The 21,224-nt window shown below is 37.0% G+C and overlaps 1 protein-coding gene across 1 annotated transcript in view; it reads right to left on the bottom strand.

Moving 5' to 3' along the window:
- The window catches only part of LOC110802391 (uncharacterized), a 29,563-nt gene that overhangs the window by 6,915 nt on the left and 1,424 nt on the right, over positions 1 to 21,224 (bottom strand). Inside the window, exons 3-12 of the mRNA XM_022007839.2 lie at positions 21,008 to 21,065; positions 20,255 to 20,470; positions 19,193 to 19,468; positions 12,806 to 12,940; positions 12,607 to 12,732; positions 10,212 to 10,256; positions 6,516 to 6,620; positions 5,040 to 5,182; positions 4,827 to 4,950; positions 1,048 to 1,122 (exon numbers count right to left, since the gene is read on the bottom strand). Coding sequence (XP_021863531.1) covers positions 1,048 to 1,122; positions 4,827 to 4,950; positions 5,040 to 5,182; positions 6,516 to 6,620; positions 10,212 to 10,256; positions 12,607 to 12,732; positions 12,806 to 12,940; positions 19,193 to 19,468; positions 20,255 to 20,470; positions 21,008 to 21,065 — 1,303 coding nt within the window. The remainder of the gene's footprint in view (positions 1 to 1,047; positions 1,123 to 4,826; positions 4,951 to 5,039; positions 5,183 to 6,515; positions 6,621 to 10,211; positions 10,257 to 12,606; positions 12,733 to 12,805; positions 12,941 to 19,192; positions 19,469 to 20,254; positions 20,471 to 21,007; positions 21,066 to 21,224) is intronic.

Raw genomic sequence — 21,224 nt, 5'->3', positions numbered from 1 at the left:
TCTTTTTAAAAAACAAAATTCAACCAAACGAACATAACAAAATTTCATCATCAATAATTTTGATGTCTACGTACTTTTTCTTAGTAAGCTTTGTAAATAGTTTTCTCTACCTACCAAAATTTTGTTTTCTTATCCATCTTCGCACGAATCGCGTGCATACTAGACTAGTTTTTAACTAAACACAACTGTTAAATATAGGACTAGGGAAAACTGTTTGATGTGTCGTAAAAAAGTATAAATGATGAGAGGTTATTAGGGATTAAAAACAATTAGTAGTGCTGGTGCATATGTTGAATGTTGTTGTCCTTAAGATAGAATAATATTATAAGTTGGTGTGACAAACTTAACAATACAATTGTATAGATTAGATGGTAAATCCTTTGCTTTTCCAGTGATAGGTTTTTGGGTTCGAATCTTGTCTATCACATCACATTTTTATGTAATGAGGATCATTTGAGTTGAATGCTTATTAAGAGGAGGCGGCGATGCATGCTAGATGACACTTCTTCATAATAGTGATAATTTGGAGGCGATGATATTTAAGAGGTTCGTTTTGGTTTCAGCTCGTCATAGATCTTATCTTTATTTTCCACATTTATAAACCTCCTCTTTTCAGCCACAGATGCTACCCTGGATCAGGGCTAGTGACATGCGGGCGCAAGGGCCAGGGTTTCAAGGTGTTTTTTTACTTTAAGGAAAGGTGCATGCTGTTTATTCCTATGAACTTATTAAGGCATCTATGCAACAATATTACATAGTAAAGCATGCAGACCTAGGTGCTCTGTCCACAATTAATGTATGCATAACTAGGGCTACTTTCTATCTTCTCGATATGCAATGAGTAGTTAAAAATGTTTCAACTGTTTCAAGGCAGCTGGCCTTAGAAAACAAGCATCAGATTCTTCACAAAAGAACGACAGCATACCCTAAACCCCAAATATCAAAAATCCAAGAAATAAATTCCCAAAGATGATCATATAAAAAGCAACGTACACATTTTCAGTAACACCCAAAAACGGGGAAAAAAAAACAGAGAGAAAATCTTGCCTTTTGAACAGCATAATCATAATCTTCCAGAGTGCCGAATTCCCTCTCAAACCGCAACCAGGATTGGCATATGTCCTGGATAAATAACAGAACTCTTAGGTCAGAGAGCATATATTCTTCAATCCAAAACAGAAGGATCATGGAGGAAATTTCACGAAGAACCAGATAACAAAATCTACAGTGAAGAGGCAGAAAACATAGTAACAAAATGTAAGACTACGTAAAAATATTGTACACAGAAACATAATACAGATCCAGATTCCATAGGATGTATATATTCCCCAGAGGTGTGGTAGAATAGAAATAGAGAGCATAACACTAACTCAGATAGGTTAGCTACTATATATAGCTAATTTTAATTTTACAGTTTCTTCGCTGAAAAATTGGCGGTCAGCTAAGGTTGTGAAGTGTTGCATTAATTGTGTTGGAGGTATTAGGTTCAAATATTTTCCTCGCAGATATTCATCTTGACCGGGAGGAGCTCGGGGACTAATGCGACTATGGTAGCTTGAGAGATCCTGTTATTTAGGTTTTCCTCTTGAAGGCAATCCACGTTTTGAGACTTTCTGAAACCATTTATCTCACAAATTTCATGTAGGTTGAATTGTTGGAAGAAGGTATGTTTTTCTATGGGAATGAGAATTACGTTGTTGCTTTTGTGTTTATTCAGGATTGCTCTTTACTATCTCTCGCGAAACATAATATGGCACTTGCAACAGGAAAAGCAATACCAATGGAAAAACAACTCAAAGCTTTGGAAAGGAAAATGGAAGAACAAGCTAAAAGCATGCAAGAGTTGACGCACATTATGAAGGAAATGATGGAAACAAGGATAAAAAATTCTGATTCTACTCCAACAAGCTTTGCTACTGTGGTCGATTCCACCAGACCTCAAGGTAGGTTGTGGATTACGAAGTGATGTAGATAATTTTTTTTGTGCCAAATTCCAGATGAAAAAAGAGTAACATTATATGATGGACAAAGACGAGAGCTGGATTTCTAGTTATCTAATATCTATCAAAAAGGAAACATGTAGACTAGGATGGCTTCATCATTGATTTAGCTCATCAGATCTAAAGATGGGAAAAGCATTAGTGTGGTTGAGCAATTTAATACGCTGCGATTTGGATAACTTGAGAGTTATAAAGATGATTTTAAGAGTTTGAGGTCAATCATGCTATAAAACAGTCATGTATTACCAGATACCTATATTCTGGACAACTTTAAGCCATGTGTAAGAGCATTTAAACCTGAAACAATAGCTGATGCAATTGAATATGCAAGACTTCAAGATTGACAGTTGAATGTCAAATCACAAAAATCCTTCACAGACAGCTTTTCACTAAACCCTTACAATTTGTTTCCTGCAACTAAAACACAAATAAACTACCTTTCCTACACCCCAAAACAGACAAACACAAACAGAGTTAACAAAATACAACCCAAGACTATTTTAACACATTCCAGCTGATGTAACGTGAGAGCTGAAAGACAGCCAAGCCCAGGGTTTGTGTTATTAGGGTCTATTCTGTTCGACTTATTTTGACTTATTTCAGACAAAATAAGTTCAGATAAGATAATTCCGAAGAAATAAGGTTTTTTCAAAGATTTCTACACAATTAAGTTATTTCAGACAAAATAAGTTCTTTTCCGATAAAATAAGTTTACATTAAATTCAGATTAGTTCACATAATATAAATATAAAAGACAAAATAAGTCGAATAGAACGGAACCGTATTGTGATCAGCCTTTTGGAAGGGATGAAGAAGGGAAGTTTGAGGTGAGGTGAGGTGACGTGACTTGAGTTGGAGGTGAATGTTAACCATGTATTGATGTATAACAGTCAATACCCTAGTAATCAAAAAATTCATACAAAGAGAATTAGAAGTGCACTGAATATTGGTAGATTCAGGAAGTATTATTAAATTCTTGAATTTGTCAAAATTCAAAAATTTTGGGATATTCTTTGCACCATACAATGGCTGATGGGAACAACATTGCTTGCAAGGAAGGGAATTTTCAGCATCTGTTGCTGAGCTCTTTGGGCAATTGTGATATGCTTTGGAAATCAAATGGTGTTAAGTGCCTTCGGTGATTCGGTCCTGTCAATTAATTATGGAACTCACAATTGATTGGCCAGAAGAAGCACAACGGGGGTTCTAATAAGCAAGATGAAGGCGGTGGAAGGAGAGCCAAACAGTAAATTATTTGAAGCTGCAGCTCAAGTCTGTTTAATACAAGCGATGGTTATTTCTCTTAATTCAATTAAGACGGACATTTGAATTTCCTGAACTGTTGCATCTTAAAGTAAAATATATTGAGTTTTTGGGATCCTACTAACTCACCACCTAAGGGAGGAATAGATCTTTTTAACTATTAGTGCAAGAGATGTTAGATAGAGGAAGGATTCAGAATAGTTTAAGACCTTTTGCCTCTCCTGTAGTGCTTAGTGGAAAAGAAAAATGGCATTTGGAGATTGTGTATTGTTTATACGGAGTTGAATAGGAGAACAGTGAAGAGCAAGTTCCCAATTCCTTAATTGATGAAATGATTGATGATCGTCATCAGTTGAGAATGCACTATGAGGATGAGTTTAAAATTGCATTTAAAGGCATTAGAACTCATATTGGTCACTATGAGTTTTGGGTAATGCCTTTTGGCTTAAGCAACACTACAGCTTCTTGAGGTGGATGAAGCAAATACCATGTTGAGGAAGTGTGTTTTAGTGTTTTTTTGATGACATATTGGTTTACAATGGCTCTAGATACAATCATTGGAGGCAATTGGATGAGGTTTTCAAGTTAATGGAAGCTGAACAGATAAATCCAGCAAGTGTATGTTTGCTAGTAAAAAAGTGGAGTAGTTATGCCATTTTAGTACTAAGAAGGGAGTTGAGACTTATTCTCAAAAGGTGCCAGCAATACCTAATTTGCCTACTCTAGCCAATGTGAAAGAATAAAGAAGTTAACTATGATTGGCTGGATACTACCAAAAAACATTTAAGGAGGTTATGCTTTGATTAGCAAGCCCTTAACAAGTTCATTGAAGAAATGAGTATCTAAGTGGAGCAAGCTTTTGAAGCATTGAAGTTAGCCCCTATATAAAAAGTGCAAGATTTCTAAAAAAGTAGCAAAAACCTTTTGCGGAAGAGAAAAGTGCATCAAACTATTAAAGTATAAAACAGAAGCAGTTTTGATGAGAAATTTGCCAGTTTATGAAAAAGAGTTTCTTGCAATTGTATTCTCAGTCCAACAACAATACTTGTTTGGGAATCTACTTGTATTCTCAGTTCAATAACAATACTTGTTGGGGATTCCCTTTTATGTTGTTTGTTAGACAAAATCGCGGGTTGCGCATCTGCACCTTTTCGACCCCCTCACAATGAGACGTTAGGAAAAATATTTTAAGATTTGTTGAGGGTAATTGATGGTTAATTAGTTTACATCCAAAAGTTAGTGAAGTCAATTTATGGCTTTTGACGCCAAAAGCAATTAGCTTCGTATAAAACAACTAATGGCAATACCTATTCAGAAGGAGGGAGCAGGGTCATAACTCATAAGGGGCCACATCGATGTGCGATGCTTATGACATTAAAGGACCACTAACCATACAACATGTAAAACTACGTCAAATCGCCAATCAAGAGAATTGACTTGGATAACACAAATGTATTGAAAGAAAGAAAAAAGACCAGCTTCCAGGGCGGAGCTAGGGGGGCTGGCGGGTCAGTGATACGTTTAAAAATTAAATATGCACTACAAAAGCACATGTCTAAATACCTGTGAACCTGAACCAGGAAATCTCTTGGTGTAGCACCTCCGAAATAATGATCTTGCTTCATTGAGATTTCCCTTGTCAACCTCCATCCCTATATAACCTTGCCAGGCCTCAAGCATGGTGCCACTGCACACAAGAGGTGTCAAATATTGTGAAGGAAACTAAAAATTTCTCAATAAGTGAGAATTACGCAACAAAACATGGGATTTACAAACCTAATCTTCAGTAAGCTCTCCCACACTCCACGAGCAGCAACTATATCATTTGCCAAAGTCAGCTCCAGATGAGCCCAATAAGCATGCAAACGCAACAAAGCGTCTGTGCCTTTAAGATGTAAAGACAAGTAATCTGATGCACGCTGGAGATAGTTACAAGTAAAGTCAATCAGAAGCACTATACATATAAATTCCAACGCTCAAAAATAGATGGAAGAGATGCATACTTACGTAGGCACCAATAAAAGCACAAAAGTATCATATGCAACTACAAATTATCCAGACCAGCAAGAAAGGCATTATAATCTATAACATTTAAACAAGAAAACAATCTTAGTGAGGAGAGAACCGTGTGGAAGTAAGACAATCAACCCTCCAAGAGCTCCGACCCGTTATTAGTCAAAAACAACATTAACAAAGTGTCAAAAAGAAAGAAGAAAGACAACAAAGCAACTTAGTTCCAAGGCGACAACAAAGAAACAACTTGGTTACAAAAGGCTATATTACTTACAACCAATGGCACATATTTGGGAACAAGCCATAATTCTCAAGCATTTCAGCTCAACCACACTAGGAAGCAGAAGGCAAATCTCAAATGTCTAGCCACTTTTGAGGCAAAACTCACAGCCTTCTAAAAACCCCCATCTTTATAGCAAAACCACAGGTAATCATTCTATTAATGACAGAAGATCAAGAGGATGCCTTAATCATAGAAATAACTGCAGGCTTCCAAAGAAAAAAAATGAGAGTAATCAGACTGAGATTGGTCATACGGTGTAGTAGGGAAGCATGTGACAGGGTGTAGCCTTGTCCATTTCCCATCAAATCCACCGTCTGTTTTAAATGAAAAAGGCAAACACTCAGTAAGTTAACCAGGTATCCAACTGCTTCCTATGACTTTGTACCATGAAATGAAATTCCAAGATATGATTACAGCTTTAGCAGATGAAGAGATGACCAGTAAAAGCATAAGAAAATAAATTTCTCTATTCCATATATCCTCCTTTAATTCAAGTGAGAGACACTGAGGTGATGACATTGAGAAATCCCATGACTGGCATCAACTACTTTCAGTCTTTTGTACCCCAGCAATTATGATGGCCCCATAATACACAAAAGTAATGCCAAAAAGAAGTTTTCTTAAGATCAATCACCCAAGACATTCCCCATGGAATATTTTTCAATCAACATCAATTTAGAATGATGGGAAAACATCCAATCTAGGAAGAACCTCTCTGGCGATAATATTACATGCCAGAGCTTTGCAATAGAACTGCAAGGATATCTGAGAATTCACTGCACATTAACAAATTTGACTTCTAACAGCTCTAAGATAAGATTCAACTTTCTAAGAGAAACCAGCTAATCATAAAGTCATTTATGCAAGGAAAATTAGATCACATGATAATGTGAGACACAAATGATTTAGATGACAAGAGGAAGCATGTGACACAAAAAACTGAAAGCTCAACGTACCTGAAAGGCATCCCTGATTACAGCATAATCCAAGACCTGCAATTCACCAGCCACTGAAATCCTCCTCCGTAAACCATCAATTCGAGTAAGAAACAAATCCAAGTACTGCAATAAATTCTTGTGTGAGAACAAAATGCAATTGATTTTAATGGAAAAATATAGATACCAAACAACGAAGACGTTTACTATCTTCATACTCCCAAGTCCCAAATGATAAAGAAAGACACACGTAGCAGAAATTAAGCATTTGTCCGCATAGGCCCATAAACCTACTAAAATGCAGGCCAATCCTCTATTGTACCCCTAAGGTCTATACGGTTTCTCATGTACTTCACAAAACAAAGACAAGTAGTATCTTTATACTCCCAAATGATAAGGATAGATACTCAAAGCAGAAATATCTTGAATGGTAATTTTATGAAACTTCTTGTAAACAAATGTTACGCGTATCTAAATCTGACACCACAGGCTTCCTCGGTTCTATATTTATTGAAACAATTCGACTTCTACTACCACCTCCATTCCTTTTTTTATGGTTACGCTATCCGTTAACACCAGTTCCTTTTTGTTTATTACACATCTACTTTATTCCTATTTGGGCAAAGCTTTTTTCACCCTTACCCCTCATGCAACACTCTCTTTTCCACTTTTCTTACACAAACCCCACATACAACACTCTCCTCCTTACTATTCCTTACAAATTTTCACCTACAACATTCTCTTTCCTCTCCTACTCTCCTAAATATGTCTATCTACAATAACCATAGAAAAGATAAAATAATTTTAGAATACACCCACTGTATAAGGTTCTTTCCACTTCCCGAGACATTCCTCAAGTTCTTCCCACTTTTGTTTTACTTCATTAGTCAAAAAAATAAGATTATTACGCCAACTTGGTCCACGTTGTGGGACTACATTTTTTTATCAGTAATTACAATTTACATGTACTCGTAAATTACTCTATTCATTTGCCTTGGTATGGGGACCTACATCAAGTGAGAAAAACTTTGTGCAACGGACAGAGTAATAAAATAGGCAAGAATGTTTCGGAAATGGAAAAGAATAGTGGTTGGATTATTTTTATTTATTTAAATAGATAATTCTTTTATAAGAAAATAGACAATTAGATTACAAACTACTCCCTCAGTCGCGAAATACTCGCCCCGCTTTGACCGACAAAGGGTTTTAGGCAATGTGATAGTGGGTATTGTTTTAATATAGTAGGGGGAAATGTGTCAAACCTTTTTGAGGGGGGGGTTTGAATTTTTTAATGTTCTTTTAGAAAGTAGGAATATAGGTAGGCCCTTGGACTTGGTTAAGTGAGATAAATTATAGAAACAGGGCAAGTAAATTGGGACAGCTTTATAAGGAAAGTGGGGCATTATTTCGGGACGGATTGAGTATAAACTAAAAATAATTGTCACTTACATCCTTTTACATCGTGAATTACGCAATTACACCCTTTGTAGAAAAAGTAATTTAAATTTGATACTTTTGGCATTTTTGGAAGATTGGTTCTGATAAAATACTTCATTATTGGAATTTCAACTATTTCACTATTGAACTCAAACACCGGAAAATGACAAATGATATAAATTCAAATGATTTTGTTTTATAAGGTGGTGGTAAATCACAGTTTTTGTTAGAAAAGGCTGTTGACAAATTTTTCCTATACACTAACCACAACTTTGCCAAAACATTTCAAAAAGAATACAATTTTCATCTCATTCGATTAACCATTACAAAAATATTGCCTTCATGTTATAAAGAATTTCCCATTTTCAATAAAAATGGTTGTCCCATCTTGGATTCTGTACACATGATAAAATAGTGTTATCAATCTTCTTACTTCCCCACTTCTCTCTCTTCATTTTTAATAGAGAGGTCTCCTACTTTCTCTCACCTCCCCAATAAAACATTAAATTATACTCACTTCCCAAACTCCAATTTTTTTTTTTGTTACAGTTAGGAGAGTAGAAGAGAGCAAGTTAGTGTGGTTCGTGTAAGAAAAAGAAAGACAAAGAGTTAAACAAGTGGGTTTGTGTAATAAATGAAATAGGAGTGTGTCGCAAGCGGGGTGTGGGATATTGAGGAGTAAAACTTTGCCAAAATAGGAATAAAACAGAAGGGTAACCGTCAAAAAGAAGGATAGAAATAGAAAGTGTAACCAACACAAAAAATAAGGAGAGAGTATCAGAATTCAAACATATATCGTTATCGAATAAGAGTCAGAGTAGGATACATTGATCTTTCTTTTTTCTTTTTTGAGGGAGGGATACATTAATCTTCCATTTTGACTCTCTTACTTTTACTTCATGCGTTTTTTTTTTTACATTGATCTTTTTTCTATTTTCGTTTTTTTTAGGGAGGGATACATTAATCTGCCATTTTGACTCTCTTACTTTTACTTCTTGCGTTTTTTTTTTTAAATGCTATTTTGAAATGTACTTATTTAAACCATACTTACTTTTATTATCCCTTATAATATTTTTTTTTAAATATATATATATATATATATATATTCCTCTTATCTTACTTTCATTAATTACACTTTCTCCCTCTTCCATGTTTATTCTTTTAACTTCCCGCTTCTTTATGTTTTTATTGGTCACAATGACGATCTCCTATGACAATTCATGTTACAAATCATTTTGGGACTAAGGCTTTGTTGTTGTTGTTGTTGTTGTTGTTGGAGGGATACATTAACTTGTGTAGAGACCATTTTATCTAACTTAAAATAGATGTATAAATAGTTCAAAAGAATAATGTACACAAAAAAGAAAATAGTATGATATTATTGCAATTTAGTTAATACCGATTTGCATATATAATCAAAATACTTAGTTGACTTAAATATCTTTAAAGATTAAAAATACTTATTACAACTAGAATATCAAAATAAACTAAACAAAGCTTGATTATTGCCAAGCAAAATTAATTAAGGCCCATTAAATAGACAAATAAAGTCATACAAAATATGAGATACATATAATTTGCAATATCATTAAGTTATTAACATTATCATGAAATTGAAATCTAGCATTACTAAACAAAAAGGGTGTACATTGGTATAATGCCCTTACGAACCAATGCAAGGAAAAAAATACTCTACAAATCACTTAAGAGATGGATTGCACCCAAAAAAAAAAGACGGATTGCTCAAGTAATTGCATATTGGCATGTAATCAAGAGACATCCTCGACATCATCAATAACCTAACATATATCAAAGAAACTACAAAGTACAACGTTTCAAAGTTATTTTAGATAAAGAGTAAAGCAAGGGCACATTGAGGAATGTTGAAAAACCTTGGGGGTAATATTGAGAATTTCTCATCAAAAGATGTACACTTGATTGCCTCCAGAAATAGCTGGATAACAACTCTATTAAATAGACGTCTTTTATCATTGCTTTTCATCATTAACAAAACAAATTATTTAGATTATTTAATTATGATATCTGGATCAGCAATGAGATGAATACTTACTAAAGATGTCAAGTTATGCGTGAGACTGTGAGATAACTATTGTTGGCCTTTGGCATAGCTAACTGCCAAGTGCTAACACTTCATCTAATTTGTGAGTTCCATATGCATAAGGCTCCAGGAGATTTCAGTTAACCTCCAAGAAGCAGTATAATAGTTTAACAGCTCATGAATAAATTATTACTCGTAAAATGAAAGAACATAGACTATACCTCTTCATAACTTGAAAATGAACATTGGAGGGCCTTCTCAAACACCTAACAATGGACAAACACTTCAAATCATAGCTTTGGGGTACCAAAAATTTGCAATCAATTCAAAGTACGAACTTAGCAGAAAAGCAATAGATCAAATTCACTTTACAGGTATTGACATGACTTTAGATTTTGCGACGATTAGAAAAAGCAAATATTGTGAATCCAAAGTTAAAGTAGAAATCTGATAATTCATTCCACTACCTCTTCCCTTCTTTATTTCTTTTAACGGTTTTTTCATGAAATGCCCTCCACTTTTCACGAAGTTCATGAAATACCCTTCAAGTTTTGAAAATTCACCAAATACCCTCAAATTTTCACAAATACATCCAAATAACCTTGATTTTTAAGCTAAACCTCATGATCCATCTTATTAGTCGTGTCTAAGCAGCCAGCCTTGCGTGGGAATGTCAAGCATTCTCCACCCCAACAAATTATATCCAACATATCCCCGAATTTCGCACTTTGGCGAAGATCTTAGATTTACCTAATTGGATTGTCAGATGACGGCTAAAATCTAAATTAATGGTTGGTATGAGAGTTGTGGAGGAGTAGAAGGGGGTCGTCTATGGTGGTGAAGGGGGCTCCCATGTCTACCATGGAAGAAGAGAAGAGAAGAGAAGAGAAGAGAAGAGAAGAGAAGAGAAGGGAAGGGAAGAAAGATAGAGGAAAAAAAATGTAATTTTATTATTGTAAAATTAATAGGGTTAATTAGGCTAGTTAAGGATAATTAGTTAGTTAGGGTTAATGACTAGTGTTAGACTTCCGTTAGTATTAAGGTTATTTTGGTGTCTGTGTAAAAATAGGAGTATTTGGTGAATTTTCGAAACTTGAAGGGTGTTTCATGAATTTCTTGAAAACTCGGGGATCATGAAAAAACCGTGTTGTAAATATTTACTCTCATTTCCAAGAAGTAGGGAACCCTTTTAGTTGCACACCCTCTTCACATGTCCTTAGGTTTTACCATGATTAGAAAAAAAAAATAGTGTAAATTCAAACTTACAGTAGAAATCCCATAGAAAAATTAGAATAAAACCATACTACAGATATTCACATGTCACTAATATTCCAACTCTCCCACAACATAATGTGGATTTTAATCAGTGTTCAGCATAAATGAGAATATAGTGCAAGAACCTTTAAAGTTCAAAGGCATTCATTATCATTACCCCATTGCCAAAGTTCAAAGGCATTAAAAATATAAAAATATATTGCCACCGTTTCATTTTCACTTCAATGGGTGAACTTTAAGGCTTCTAAGCAATTCGTTTCTACCTCTCCATCTTGCTGATTACCATTTTAGTCAACAGTCATTGAAGACTCGAGTCACTACCCTAATATGTGAGCTACCTTCAACGCCTATACTTATGGTGATATCAGTCTCTTTAAAAAAATCGCACTAAAGGATTCATCATTCAACAGAAGCTTCCTTTGCCCCAAAACTGCAGTCAAAGCTAGAAAAAGGTCCAGTATTTGAAGGATATATTTACTGTTTCTAGTGGTTGGGAATTTAGAGTAAATGCTTAATTTCTCTACATTTGATATTCCAAATTCCACGCATTTCAGTAAAAACTACACCTCCATTATTGTTCAATAAGTTGACATGGATAAGGTACAGCATCCAAGAAAGTGGGGAAATCCTGTGGCCAGGATAAATTACTTTTCTTCGAGAAGTCCAAGGATCACTCGTCCCAGTTATGTATCAGGCACTTTTTGAGCATACTGGTTGGCTGGCCAATCCAATCAAGTGTTCTATTGAATTTTGAAATAGATAACATATGACATTGGTATGGTATGGTATGGTATGGTAGACAAACAAAACATTTAAAAAAGGTAATGGATCAGAATCACAACTATAATTCATTTTACTCCTCACCTCCCCTTCATCACCTGACTACCCATATTTTGATTTTCCAAGCTATGGAAGCCAGGAAGGTTACATTCTTTCACATAAATTTCACCTCCTTATGAGTGACCCTCGGGAGAAAAAAGGGATGGGTGGGTTAATTATTTTGGCAATTAAGTGTGGATTAATTTGTTTGGGGGAGTTGAGAGTTTTCACTGTAGTCTGAATCTCAGAAAAGGAGGGTGTAGCAGGTTCATCTTGCCCTTTCCCTCATAACTGTAGAGCAAAAGTGTATAGTAAATGAGTGTAGACCAACTAAAATATTGCTTATAACTTCAGTCTAAACTTCAGTCTAAACTACACCCAAAAAAAAGGAAGTGTGCCAGCTATGAGATCATCTCTTTGATCCATCAGAACTGAAAAAATTGTTTTCAGGCAACTGACAATAAGCTAACTAGCAGATTTCTCAACCAAAACAGTTAAAATAAGAAATACACCATATCATACCATGGAAACTTCATCCTCGGATGCACGAGCCCGTTCCAAGCAAAGCAACTGCCTCACCCAGAGTTCCCCAACCCAGGGACAATTCCTTGTGGCTCTACACATAACATTCTTCACAACATTCCCAACCTGGAATACAAAGTTGGTTACATAATCAACCATTATAAGCAAGGCAATAAGCCTATCACAATTGAGAAAGTACCTTGAGCTTCTTTTCTAAATAGCGAGCATAGTCAGTCCACAAATCACTAGATATAGGAAACTCTGTGATAGCACGTTCATATAGAATCTGAACACGCGCAGGGTCACCTGCAGATTCTTCAAATTTCAAGTATCTCTGCAGAAACATGAAACAAAATACATGTTAAAACCAATAAAGGGATAATTTGAGTTCAAGGGAGATAAACATAGTAAAAATGAAACAAGACAGCCAAGGAGGCCCCTCAATCTACTAAACAAGATATCAGACACCAAGAACCATGTGCCCAGCACATCATAAACCCATAAGTCAAAAAAACGCAAAGGCAGGATAATTTAATATAACATAAAATAGGAAGAATCCATCGGCATGAATAAATGCACAGATTAAGAAGTGCTTACAAGACCGAACTGAGACCGAGGCGACCAAGCTTAAGTTCATTTGGCTGAGCTCAAATATACGTAATATATACGACTCAGCACGAGCTCAAATACTGATGAGCTTGAGAAGCCTTAAACTTTAAGCTCGCTTGGTGCTTTTCGAGCTCAAAATTCAAGCTAGGCCGTTGAGGCTCGAATGTAAATAAGCTACTCTATCAGCCGAAGCTCCAGGAAGCCCAGCCCAAAACTAAGTCTGCATGGCCTGATGTGAGCCAGAGAGTGAAACTCAGACAATACAAGAAGTCCATCCAGTCCAGTTTGAAGGTCTCAAATTCTTAATCACAAAAATGGACAGTATATGTTCGTGAGGCAACAAATGAGGATCTGGGTTGTAGTTAAACTTGTTTTTCAATTCCAGCCCAGTTTCGGTAATCGTATTAGAATCGTATATTCACACTACAGGACCATATGCAGACACTGCATCAGTTGCCTGTTGACGTTAGAGGGTCTATCCCCGTAAATCCGTAATAGAGGAGCATATACAACCATATGGCCATGTTTGTGCTTTTGAGAATGAGTTGTGCCTCCTCTGGGAACGATTAGAACAAGTATTTCAAACTTGGCAAAGAAACTAGGGCGAGGAGTTGAGAGGTTCTTTCCTTAAGAAGAGCATATACAGGGATCATTAATGGTTGACGTTATTTCAGTGCCAAGAAAAAAACAACATAGCATGTTATAGTATTGATGATATTTACCTCACCAAGGAATAGTGAAATCCATTAAAGGTGTAGTTACCAATTAAAATTAATTTGCCAATAGTAATCTTCTTTTTTAAATCTCCCCATTGCTTGTACCCCTTGTTTATATGGCAATGTGGAACAGTATTGTTTCAAACGTTTGCAATATATTATCTCTTATCTTCTATAATAATACAGAATGTTTATATGATTTTGGTACCCAAGGCCCAAAAGTAAAGGGGTATAGAAAATTACAGTGTGTTAAATATTATTTTATAGAAAATTACAGTGTGTTAAATATTATTTTATAGAAAATTAAATACGTCCTGCGTTCTTTTCTACTTGACATGTATTCCGTTTTTAGGAAATTCTTTTTTACTTGACCGGTTTCTTTTTTGGCAAATTTTGTTAAGTAAAATACCTATTTTATATTTTTATGCTTACTTAACAACCATCTACTTTAACTTCCTCCCCTTTCTCTTGTTCCCTCCCTTGTTCCAAAATAGCCACCTCCTTCTCCTGTTGCATGGCATCCACCACCCACTGTCTCTCCTCTTCAGCGGCACCGCCACCTTCTCTTCTTCAACGCACCGCACGGCACCACACCACCTCTCTCTTCTCTCTCCCCTCTTCTCTTCCCTTAAACCAGACCTAAGATCTAAAAAGTTGGCGAAGGGAGAAAGGCACCAAGGGAGAACGACTAGTGAGAGACCGACCGAGGTAAAACGAGCAAGCGAGGGAGAACGGCCGGGAAGGGAGAACGAGGGAGGGGTCGAGAAAGAAAGATTGAGCCCTAGGCAGCATTGCGGGAGCAGCAGCCTAGAACACAGGGAGGAAAGAGAGAGAGGATGCGAGAAAGAGGGAGAGGAGAAGGAAAGAAGGGCATCCACCTTCGGTGCTTCTCCAACGGCTTCTGGTGGCTCTCAGGCGTAGGTAGGTGGCGGCTTTATTGTTTCTATGGCAAGAAACCAGGTTAGGTGACGAGAGCTTAGAGCTTGTCTGTTTGGTAAAGGAGAATGGTAAGGGTCTTTTGTTTTTTTTTGTTTTTTTTGTGAATAAAGTGACTCTCCTTAATTTATGTACCTATTTTCAATGGGTCAAGTAAAAAAACAGAGAAAGTAATAATTTGGCAAACGTAAAGCCTGCTCAGGAACTCTGAGACAAGCCAAGGTTAGTTCATGCATGGCTTGTTCTGATTTTGAGCGAGCCCCAGCCTCAGTCAAGCCTACACGAGCGAGCTCAAGAAGTTCATGAGCAGGCTCGGCTCATCTTCACCCATAAGACAGATAGCAGTTAATGAGTCAAGAGGTTAAATTTGGTAGTGGAATTACACAAGGGGTAAGCTAAGACATGAAAAATCATATAGTTCCCTGAGAATGGAAAATATCTTCAAAATGGTGAATGAGTGACTACAACCCACAACAACAGTTTTAAAGCCTGTATCATAATAGGGTGGTTGTTTAAAAAGAAAAAAGAATTATGTAACTTACAACTTACATTAACCTTGCTGGTCATGGAAAAGAAGTACGGAAAAAAGATTTGAACAATCAAGTCGCCAAAACCTGGAGGTTGTTTTGCAAATGTGCATTACAGGTTACTAAACTTAAGAGGCAGTACCTTTGAATTTGAATTTTTGGAATACACAGACCAAATGTCACCAACAACAACAACAAAGCCTTAGTTCCAAAATATTTTGGGATCGGCTAACATGAATCGTCGTAGGAGATCGTCATTGTCACCAATCAAACCAGAAAGGAGCGGGAAGTTAAAAAATAAACAAGGAAGAGGGAGAAAGTGGAATTAATGAAAGTAAGATAAGAGAAAAACGTATATATATATATTACAGAAAAAATATTATAAGGGATAATAAAAATAAGTAAAGTTTAAAATAAATAAATAAGTAAAATAAGTACATTTCAGAAAGAAAAAAAAAGTTGTATAAGTCAAATAAAGTCATCAAGGTATATTATCTGCCTCCACTCTGTCCTATCCAACGCCATATTTTCCTCAATTCCAAGAAAGCTCATATCGTGCTCAATCACCATCCTCCAAATTTTCTTAGGTCTTCCCCTACCCCTGGCAATTCTAGCACTTTGCCACCCTTCTAGCCTCCTAACGGGGGCATCACTTGATCTTCTGCTTACATGTCCAAACCATCTTAAACGATTTTCCATCTCTGTCCTATCCAACGCCATATTTTCCTCAATCCCAAGAAGGATCATATCGTGCTCAATCACCTTCCTTTTGGATAATAGATCCTAAATAACGGAACATTTTTGGAAAATTTCCCATCTAAGGTAATCGCCCCTGTCTCTCTGTCTTGGACTCCACTAAACTTACACTCCATATATTCCGTCTTTTTTTACTCAGCCTAAAACCCCAAGATTTCAAAGTTTGTCTCCATAACTCCAACTTACTTTTCACTCCTTTTGTTTCATCAATCAACACAATATCATCTGCAAACATCATGCACCACGGTATACCATCTTGAATTGACCTTGTCAATTCGTCCATGACTATAGCAAAAAGAAACGGGCTAAGTGCGAAACCTTGATGCACTTCAATCGTAATGGGGAATTCTATGATCTTACCAACACTAGTTCTCACACTCGTGCTAACTCCCTCATACATGTCCTTGATGATATCATTATATCAATATACTGCCTCGGATTTCCTTTCCTACTTAATCCCCACCAAAGAATTTCCCTTGGTACCTTAGTATTCGCCTTCTCCAAATCAATGAAACCATATGTAAATCCTTCTTCTTATCTCGATAATTCTCCATTAGTTGCCTTATAAGATGAATGGCCTCCATAGTCGATCTCCCAGGCATAAATCCAAACTGGTTCTCCGATATCTTCACAATTCTCCTTAATCTTTGCTCAATAATCCGCTACCAAAGTTTCATAGTATGACTCATTAATTTGATTCCTCGATAGTATAGTATTTTTCCTCCACTCTAATGGCATCATATTACTTCCCCAAATCTTGTTGAAAAGAGTTGTTAACCATACAACCCCTCTCTCTCCCAAGCATCTCCAGACTTCGGTAGATATACCATCGGGCCCCGCTGCCCTCTTGCGTCCCATCTTTTTCAATTTCACTTCGACTTCTCTCTTTTGAATTATTTGCATAAAGTCTAGGTTAACCATATCCCGAGGGATATTTGTATCTCCAATATTGCGCCCTTGATCCCCGTTGAACAAGTTATCAAAGTAGAACCTCCATCTATCCTTGACTTCCTTATCTCCCACCAAAACTTTTTTATCAACATCTTTCACACATTTAATCCTCCCGATGTCTCGCGTCTTTCTATCTTTCATTCGAGCAAGTCAATAGATGTCCTTTTCCCCTTCTTTTGTATCCAATCTTGCGTAAACACCCAGATTCACCTTTGCTCTAGCCTCTCTTACGGCCTTCTTTGTTTCCCTTTTAGCCTCCTTGCACACTTCTCGTAGTTCTCATCACTTCTACATTTTCCCAACTCTTTATAGCATTCTCTTATGCTCTTTATAGCTTGTTGCACAACTTCGTTCCACCAAGATGTGTCCTTACTTGGTGGCATGATTCCTTTATATTGCCCTAGGACCTCTTTCGCCAATCCCTTTATGGTGTGCTCCATTCTTGTCCATAAGGAGTCTATATCCAAATCCATATCACCGGCCCAAATACATTCAGTTGCCAACTTTTCCACGAATTATAATTGTTGCTCCCCTTGAAGTTTCCACCAATTGATCCTAGGCTCCACTAGTGGTCTTCTCCACCTTATATAACTTCTACCTCGAAAATCAAGTACCACAAGTCTATGTTGGGTTGATGTACTCTCACCCGGAATCACCTTACAATTGGTGTAGCACTGTCTCAAAGCAAGCCATACTAAAAAGAAGTCGATTTGCCTCGTATTACCTCCACTCCCATAGGTTACTAGGTGAGAGTGTCTTTTCTCAAATCAAGTGTTCATTATACCCAAGTCATATGCCAATGCAAAATCCAAATAGCATTTCCCGCTTCATTCCGATCCCCATACCCAAAACCACCATGAATGCTTTCAAATCCATCGCGACTCGAGCCTATATGTCCGTTGAGATCCCCACCAATGATCAGTTTCTCACTTCTAGGGACACGTTGCACCACTTCTTCCAAATCCACCCAAATTTGTTTTCAAGTTGAAGCATCTAGTCCTGCTTGTGGTGCATAGGCACTCATAATAGTTACAACTTCATCCCTATCACAAGCTTAATACTCATAATTCGATCACTCTTTAGAGACACGTCCACTACATCATCAATATATTCTCGGTCAATAAGGATACCTACCTCATTCCTACCCCTAGTTTTTCCCGAATACCAAAGCTTATAACCCCATGGAGCTATTTCTCTTGCGTTGTTTCCAACCCATTTGGTCTCCTGCAAACATAATATGTTAATTCTCCTCATAACCTCTAATAATTCAACTGATCCCCTGTCAAAGAGTCAATGTTCCAAGTCCCAAAACGCATCCTACTACCCTTACCTTTACCCCTACCCTTACCATGAAACCTTGGATAGTTAACATCACCGTCGAGTGGCACGCCGCTTCCGGGCGATGACCTAGCAACCCTTACATATTTTCCACTACATCCGGGCCTAGGAAGTGTAACGCACCCTTGCATATTTGACACCACCCCCAGGTGTAGGGGTGGCGCGCCGCTTCTGGGCGACGACCTAGCAACCCTCACATATTTTTCACTACACCCGGGCTTAAGAGGTGTAGCGCATCGCTGAGAAGAGGATGCCCCCACGATATTCCATTGTCGATTCATGTCATGATATGTGACTTAGTTTTACTGTTGGCCTCCACCAACCTACCGCAACCCTCCTCCTTTATCCGAGCTTGAGACCGGCAGTGAATGCCGCATACGCAACACACCCAGGCGGAGTTCCATATATATATATATATATATATATATATATATATATATGTATATATATATATTGATGCCTTAACACACACACATTTGGGAAAGACTCTAAGGATCAGAGAAAGGCGCAATAAAATTCAGCACTTCATAAAGGACTTCTTTAAAGAAACAACTAGAAAATAGCCACTTGAAATAATATTTCAAGCATCTTAAATACTAGGTAAAACGCCACGCAAACATGCAAACACCCATCTCAATTTACATAACCAATCACAACTTCCTTCATCGAGAGTTCATGTTCATAAGTACAAAACATAAGATGTTTGTGATGCATGCGTGTATCTCGCACACATAACATGCTCACACTTCATACCTTGAAGAGTGGAAGTCTTTCTGTGTCTGGTACATCAGATTTAGAAACTTGTTCTTCCAGAGTTACGCGAGCATCACACATCTCCAATGCTTTCTTATAAGCAGAAGCGGCATGAGAAGAAATACCTTCCAGGTCACTGGAGTTAGCATCAAGATCATTCCCATGCTCCACCTCCCACGCCTTATAAACAAGAAGACTTGACTTCATATCAGCCAATGGAACAGATAGCTGCCTGTGGAATATATTTCGAACACGCTGGATCTGCTTTTCTTTCCCCTGGAAAACAGGATGCAAGAAAATAAAATAAAGATAAGTTGACAAAATCAGAATCATTATAATGAGATAATAAATAATATCTGAACAAAGTGCAATTGAACTTTAAGCTATAATATTACTGACCAGCCTCTTTAACAGAAAGGACAAGTAAAACAAGCCAACAATACTAGTTAATGAACAAAAATTCAGCAAAAGTAAGGGGGTAAGACCACAATTAACAATGATGTCTCCCAGTTGCTTATCAACACGAAATACAGAAATTCCAGAAACTAGTAACTACCATCATAGCCTAAGGAATGATTATGAAACATGAACAGGTACGCTCTCCTTAGTTAAAATAGCTATATTTTCCATGGGAAATGGTTGCTTTTATTATGTAATGTAATAACAATGCCATGGAAACATGAAGAGGGGGGCATAGGCTCCATGCCGTTTTAAATAGCTCGAAATCTGGAGAAGGTGGTACCTCCTATTTGCATCATGTGTTTTTATTAATCACCTTCTTAGTTATTAGTTCTATCCTGAAGTTTTACCATCTATAAAAGGTTTGCCCCATGTGAAATCCATTCTATGTACACAAGCATGTGAAAATCAACCAAACAGAGATCAACGTGGATCAGGACACGACATCCATATCCACATGTACGTTGAGTCGTTCCCATGTTGAGCATGTATAAACTTCTGGGTGGGAGGAGGTAGATGTGGATGCGTATAACTGGGGAGCACATGCATGTATAAAAACACTACAGCAGCAGAAATCATCAATATAGAGATCACAAAACACACCTCGGTATTAGAATCATCAACTAAGAGGCAGATAGCTTGCTCAAATTCTTTGTAGGCTTCCCATATGTTACTGCCTTCACTAAAATGCAAACCACCAGCAGTAAGAGCACGCTCAAATAAGTTCCTTGCCTTTGAAACACCAGAAGCTGAACAGTCACGGACTGAGGGATCATGTTCTTGCACAAAATTTAAGTAGTCACACCAAAGAGGGACAAACTGCAAACAACATAAAATAAACAAGCACAATCAATTTCTTTGATTCAACAAATGTACTGCAAGTCTGCAACTACAGCAAGTTGCTCCCCATTTCCTGGTAACAGTGGAATGTAACAACCAATGCGGGCAAGTAATTGTCAGTGTTGGAAATTGTGGACTGATTTTAACCTACATTACATGTTAGCCTATCATGTGATGGCATGGCACCATGGCAAGTATGCTTAAATTCAACTCTTTCGATCCAGAAATAAACGCCTCATGATACTAACCCTGATTTATTAAGGACATGGCATGATAATACAAAGGGATCCTTAAAAGAAGTTGGACCATTCTCACACTCTCCCGGTGACTCAGTTTTAACTTCGGATAGTCAGGACATAAACCGTAATTACCATTTTACACAAGGTAGCAACTTTTTCCAGAGATCCTCAAGTAGTATATGTGACTACTCCTTCCAGACTGAGAAATATCATACAACAGCTTCCAATTAATTTCAGTGAAGCAAGTTACGGAGTAGATAGAAGCAGAGCAGCTTACCAGATAATCAGATACACCACGTTCATAGAGCTTTTCAATAGCTGGAACTGCCTCTGGCCTAGCAACCATGGATAATAAATACATCACTACAGGCTAGTCATGATCATTGAAAAAGGAATTAAAAAATATTAAAAAACAGTTCCAGACTTTAAAACCCAAGGTAGTAAAGGATAGAGATACAGTATCAAATTTCTTTTTAATGCTAAACACAATGGAA

This window comes from Spinacia oleracea, chromosome 3 (assembly GCF_020520425.1).
Source record: "Spinacia oleracea cultivar Varoflay chromosome 3, BTI_SOV_V1, whole genome shotgun sequence".
NCBI classification, from domain to species: Eukaryota; Viridiplantae; Streptophyta; class Magnoliopsida; order Caryophyllales; family Amaranthaceae; genus Spinacia; species Spinacia oleracea.
Note: the sequence above shows the minus strand (reverse complement) of the source record. Positions and strands in the feature narration are given on the sequence as shown.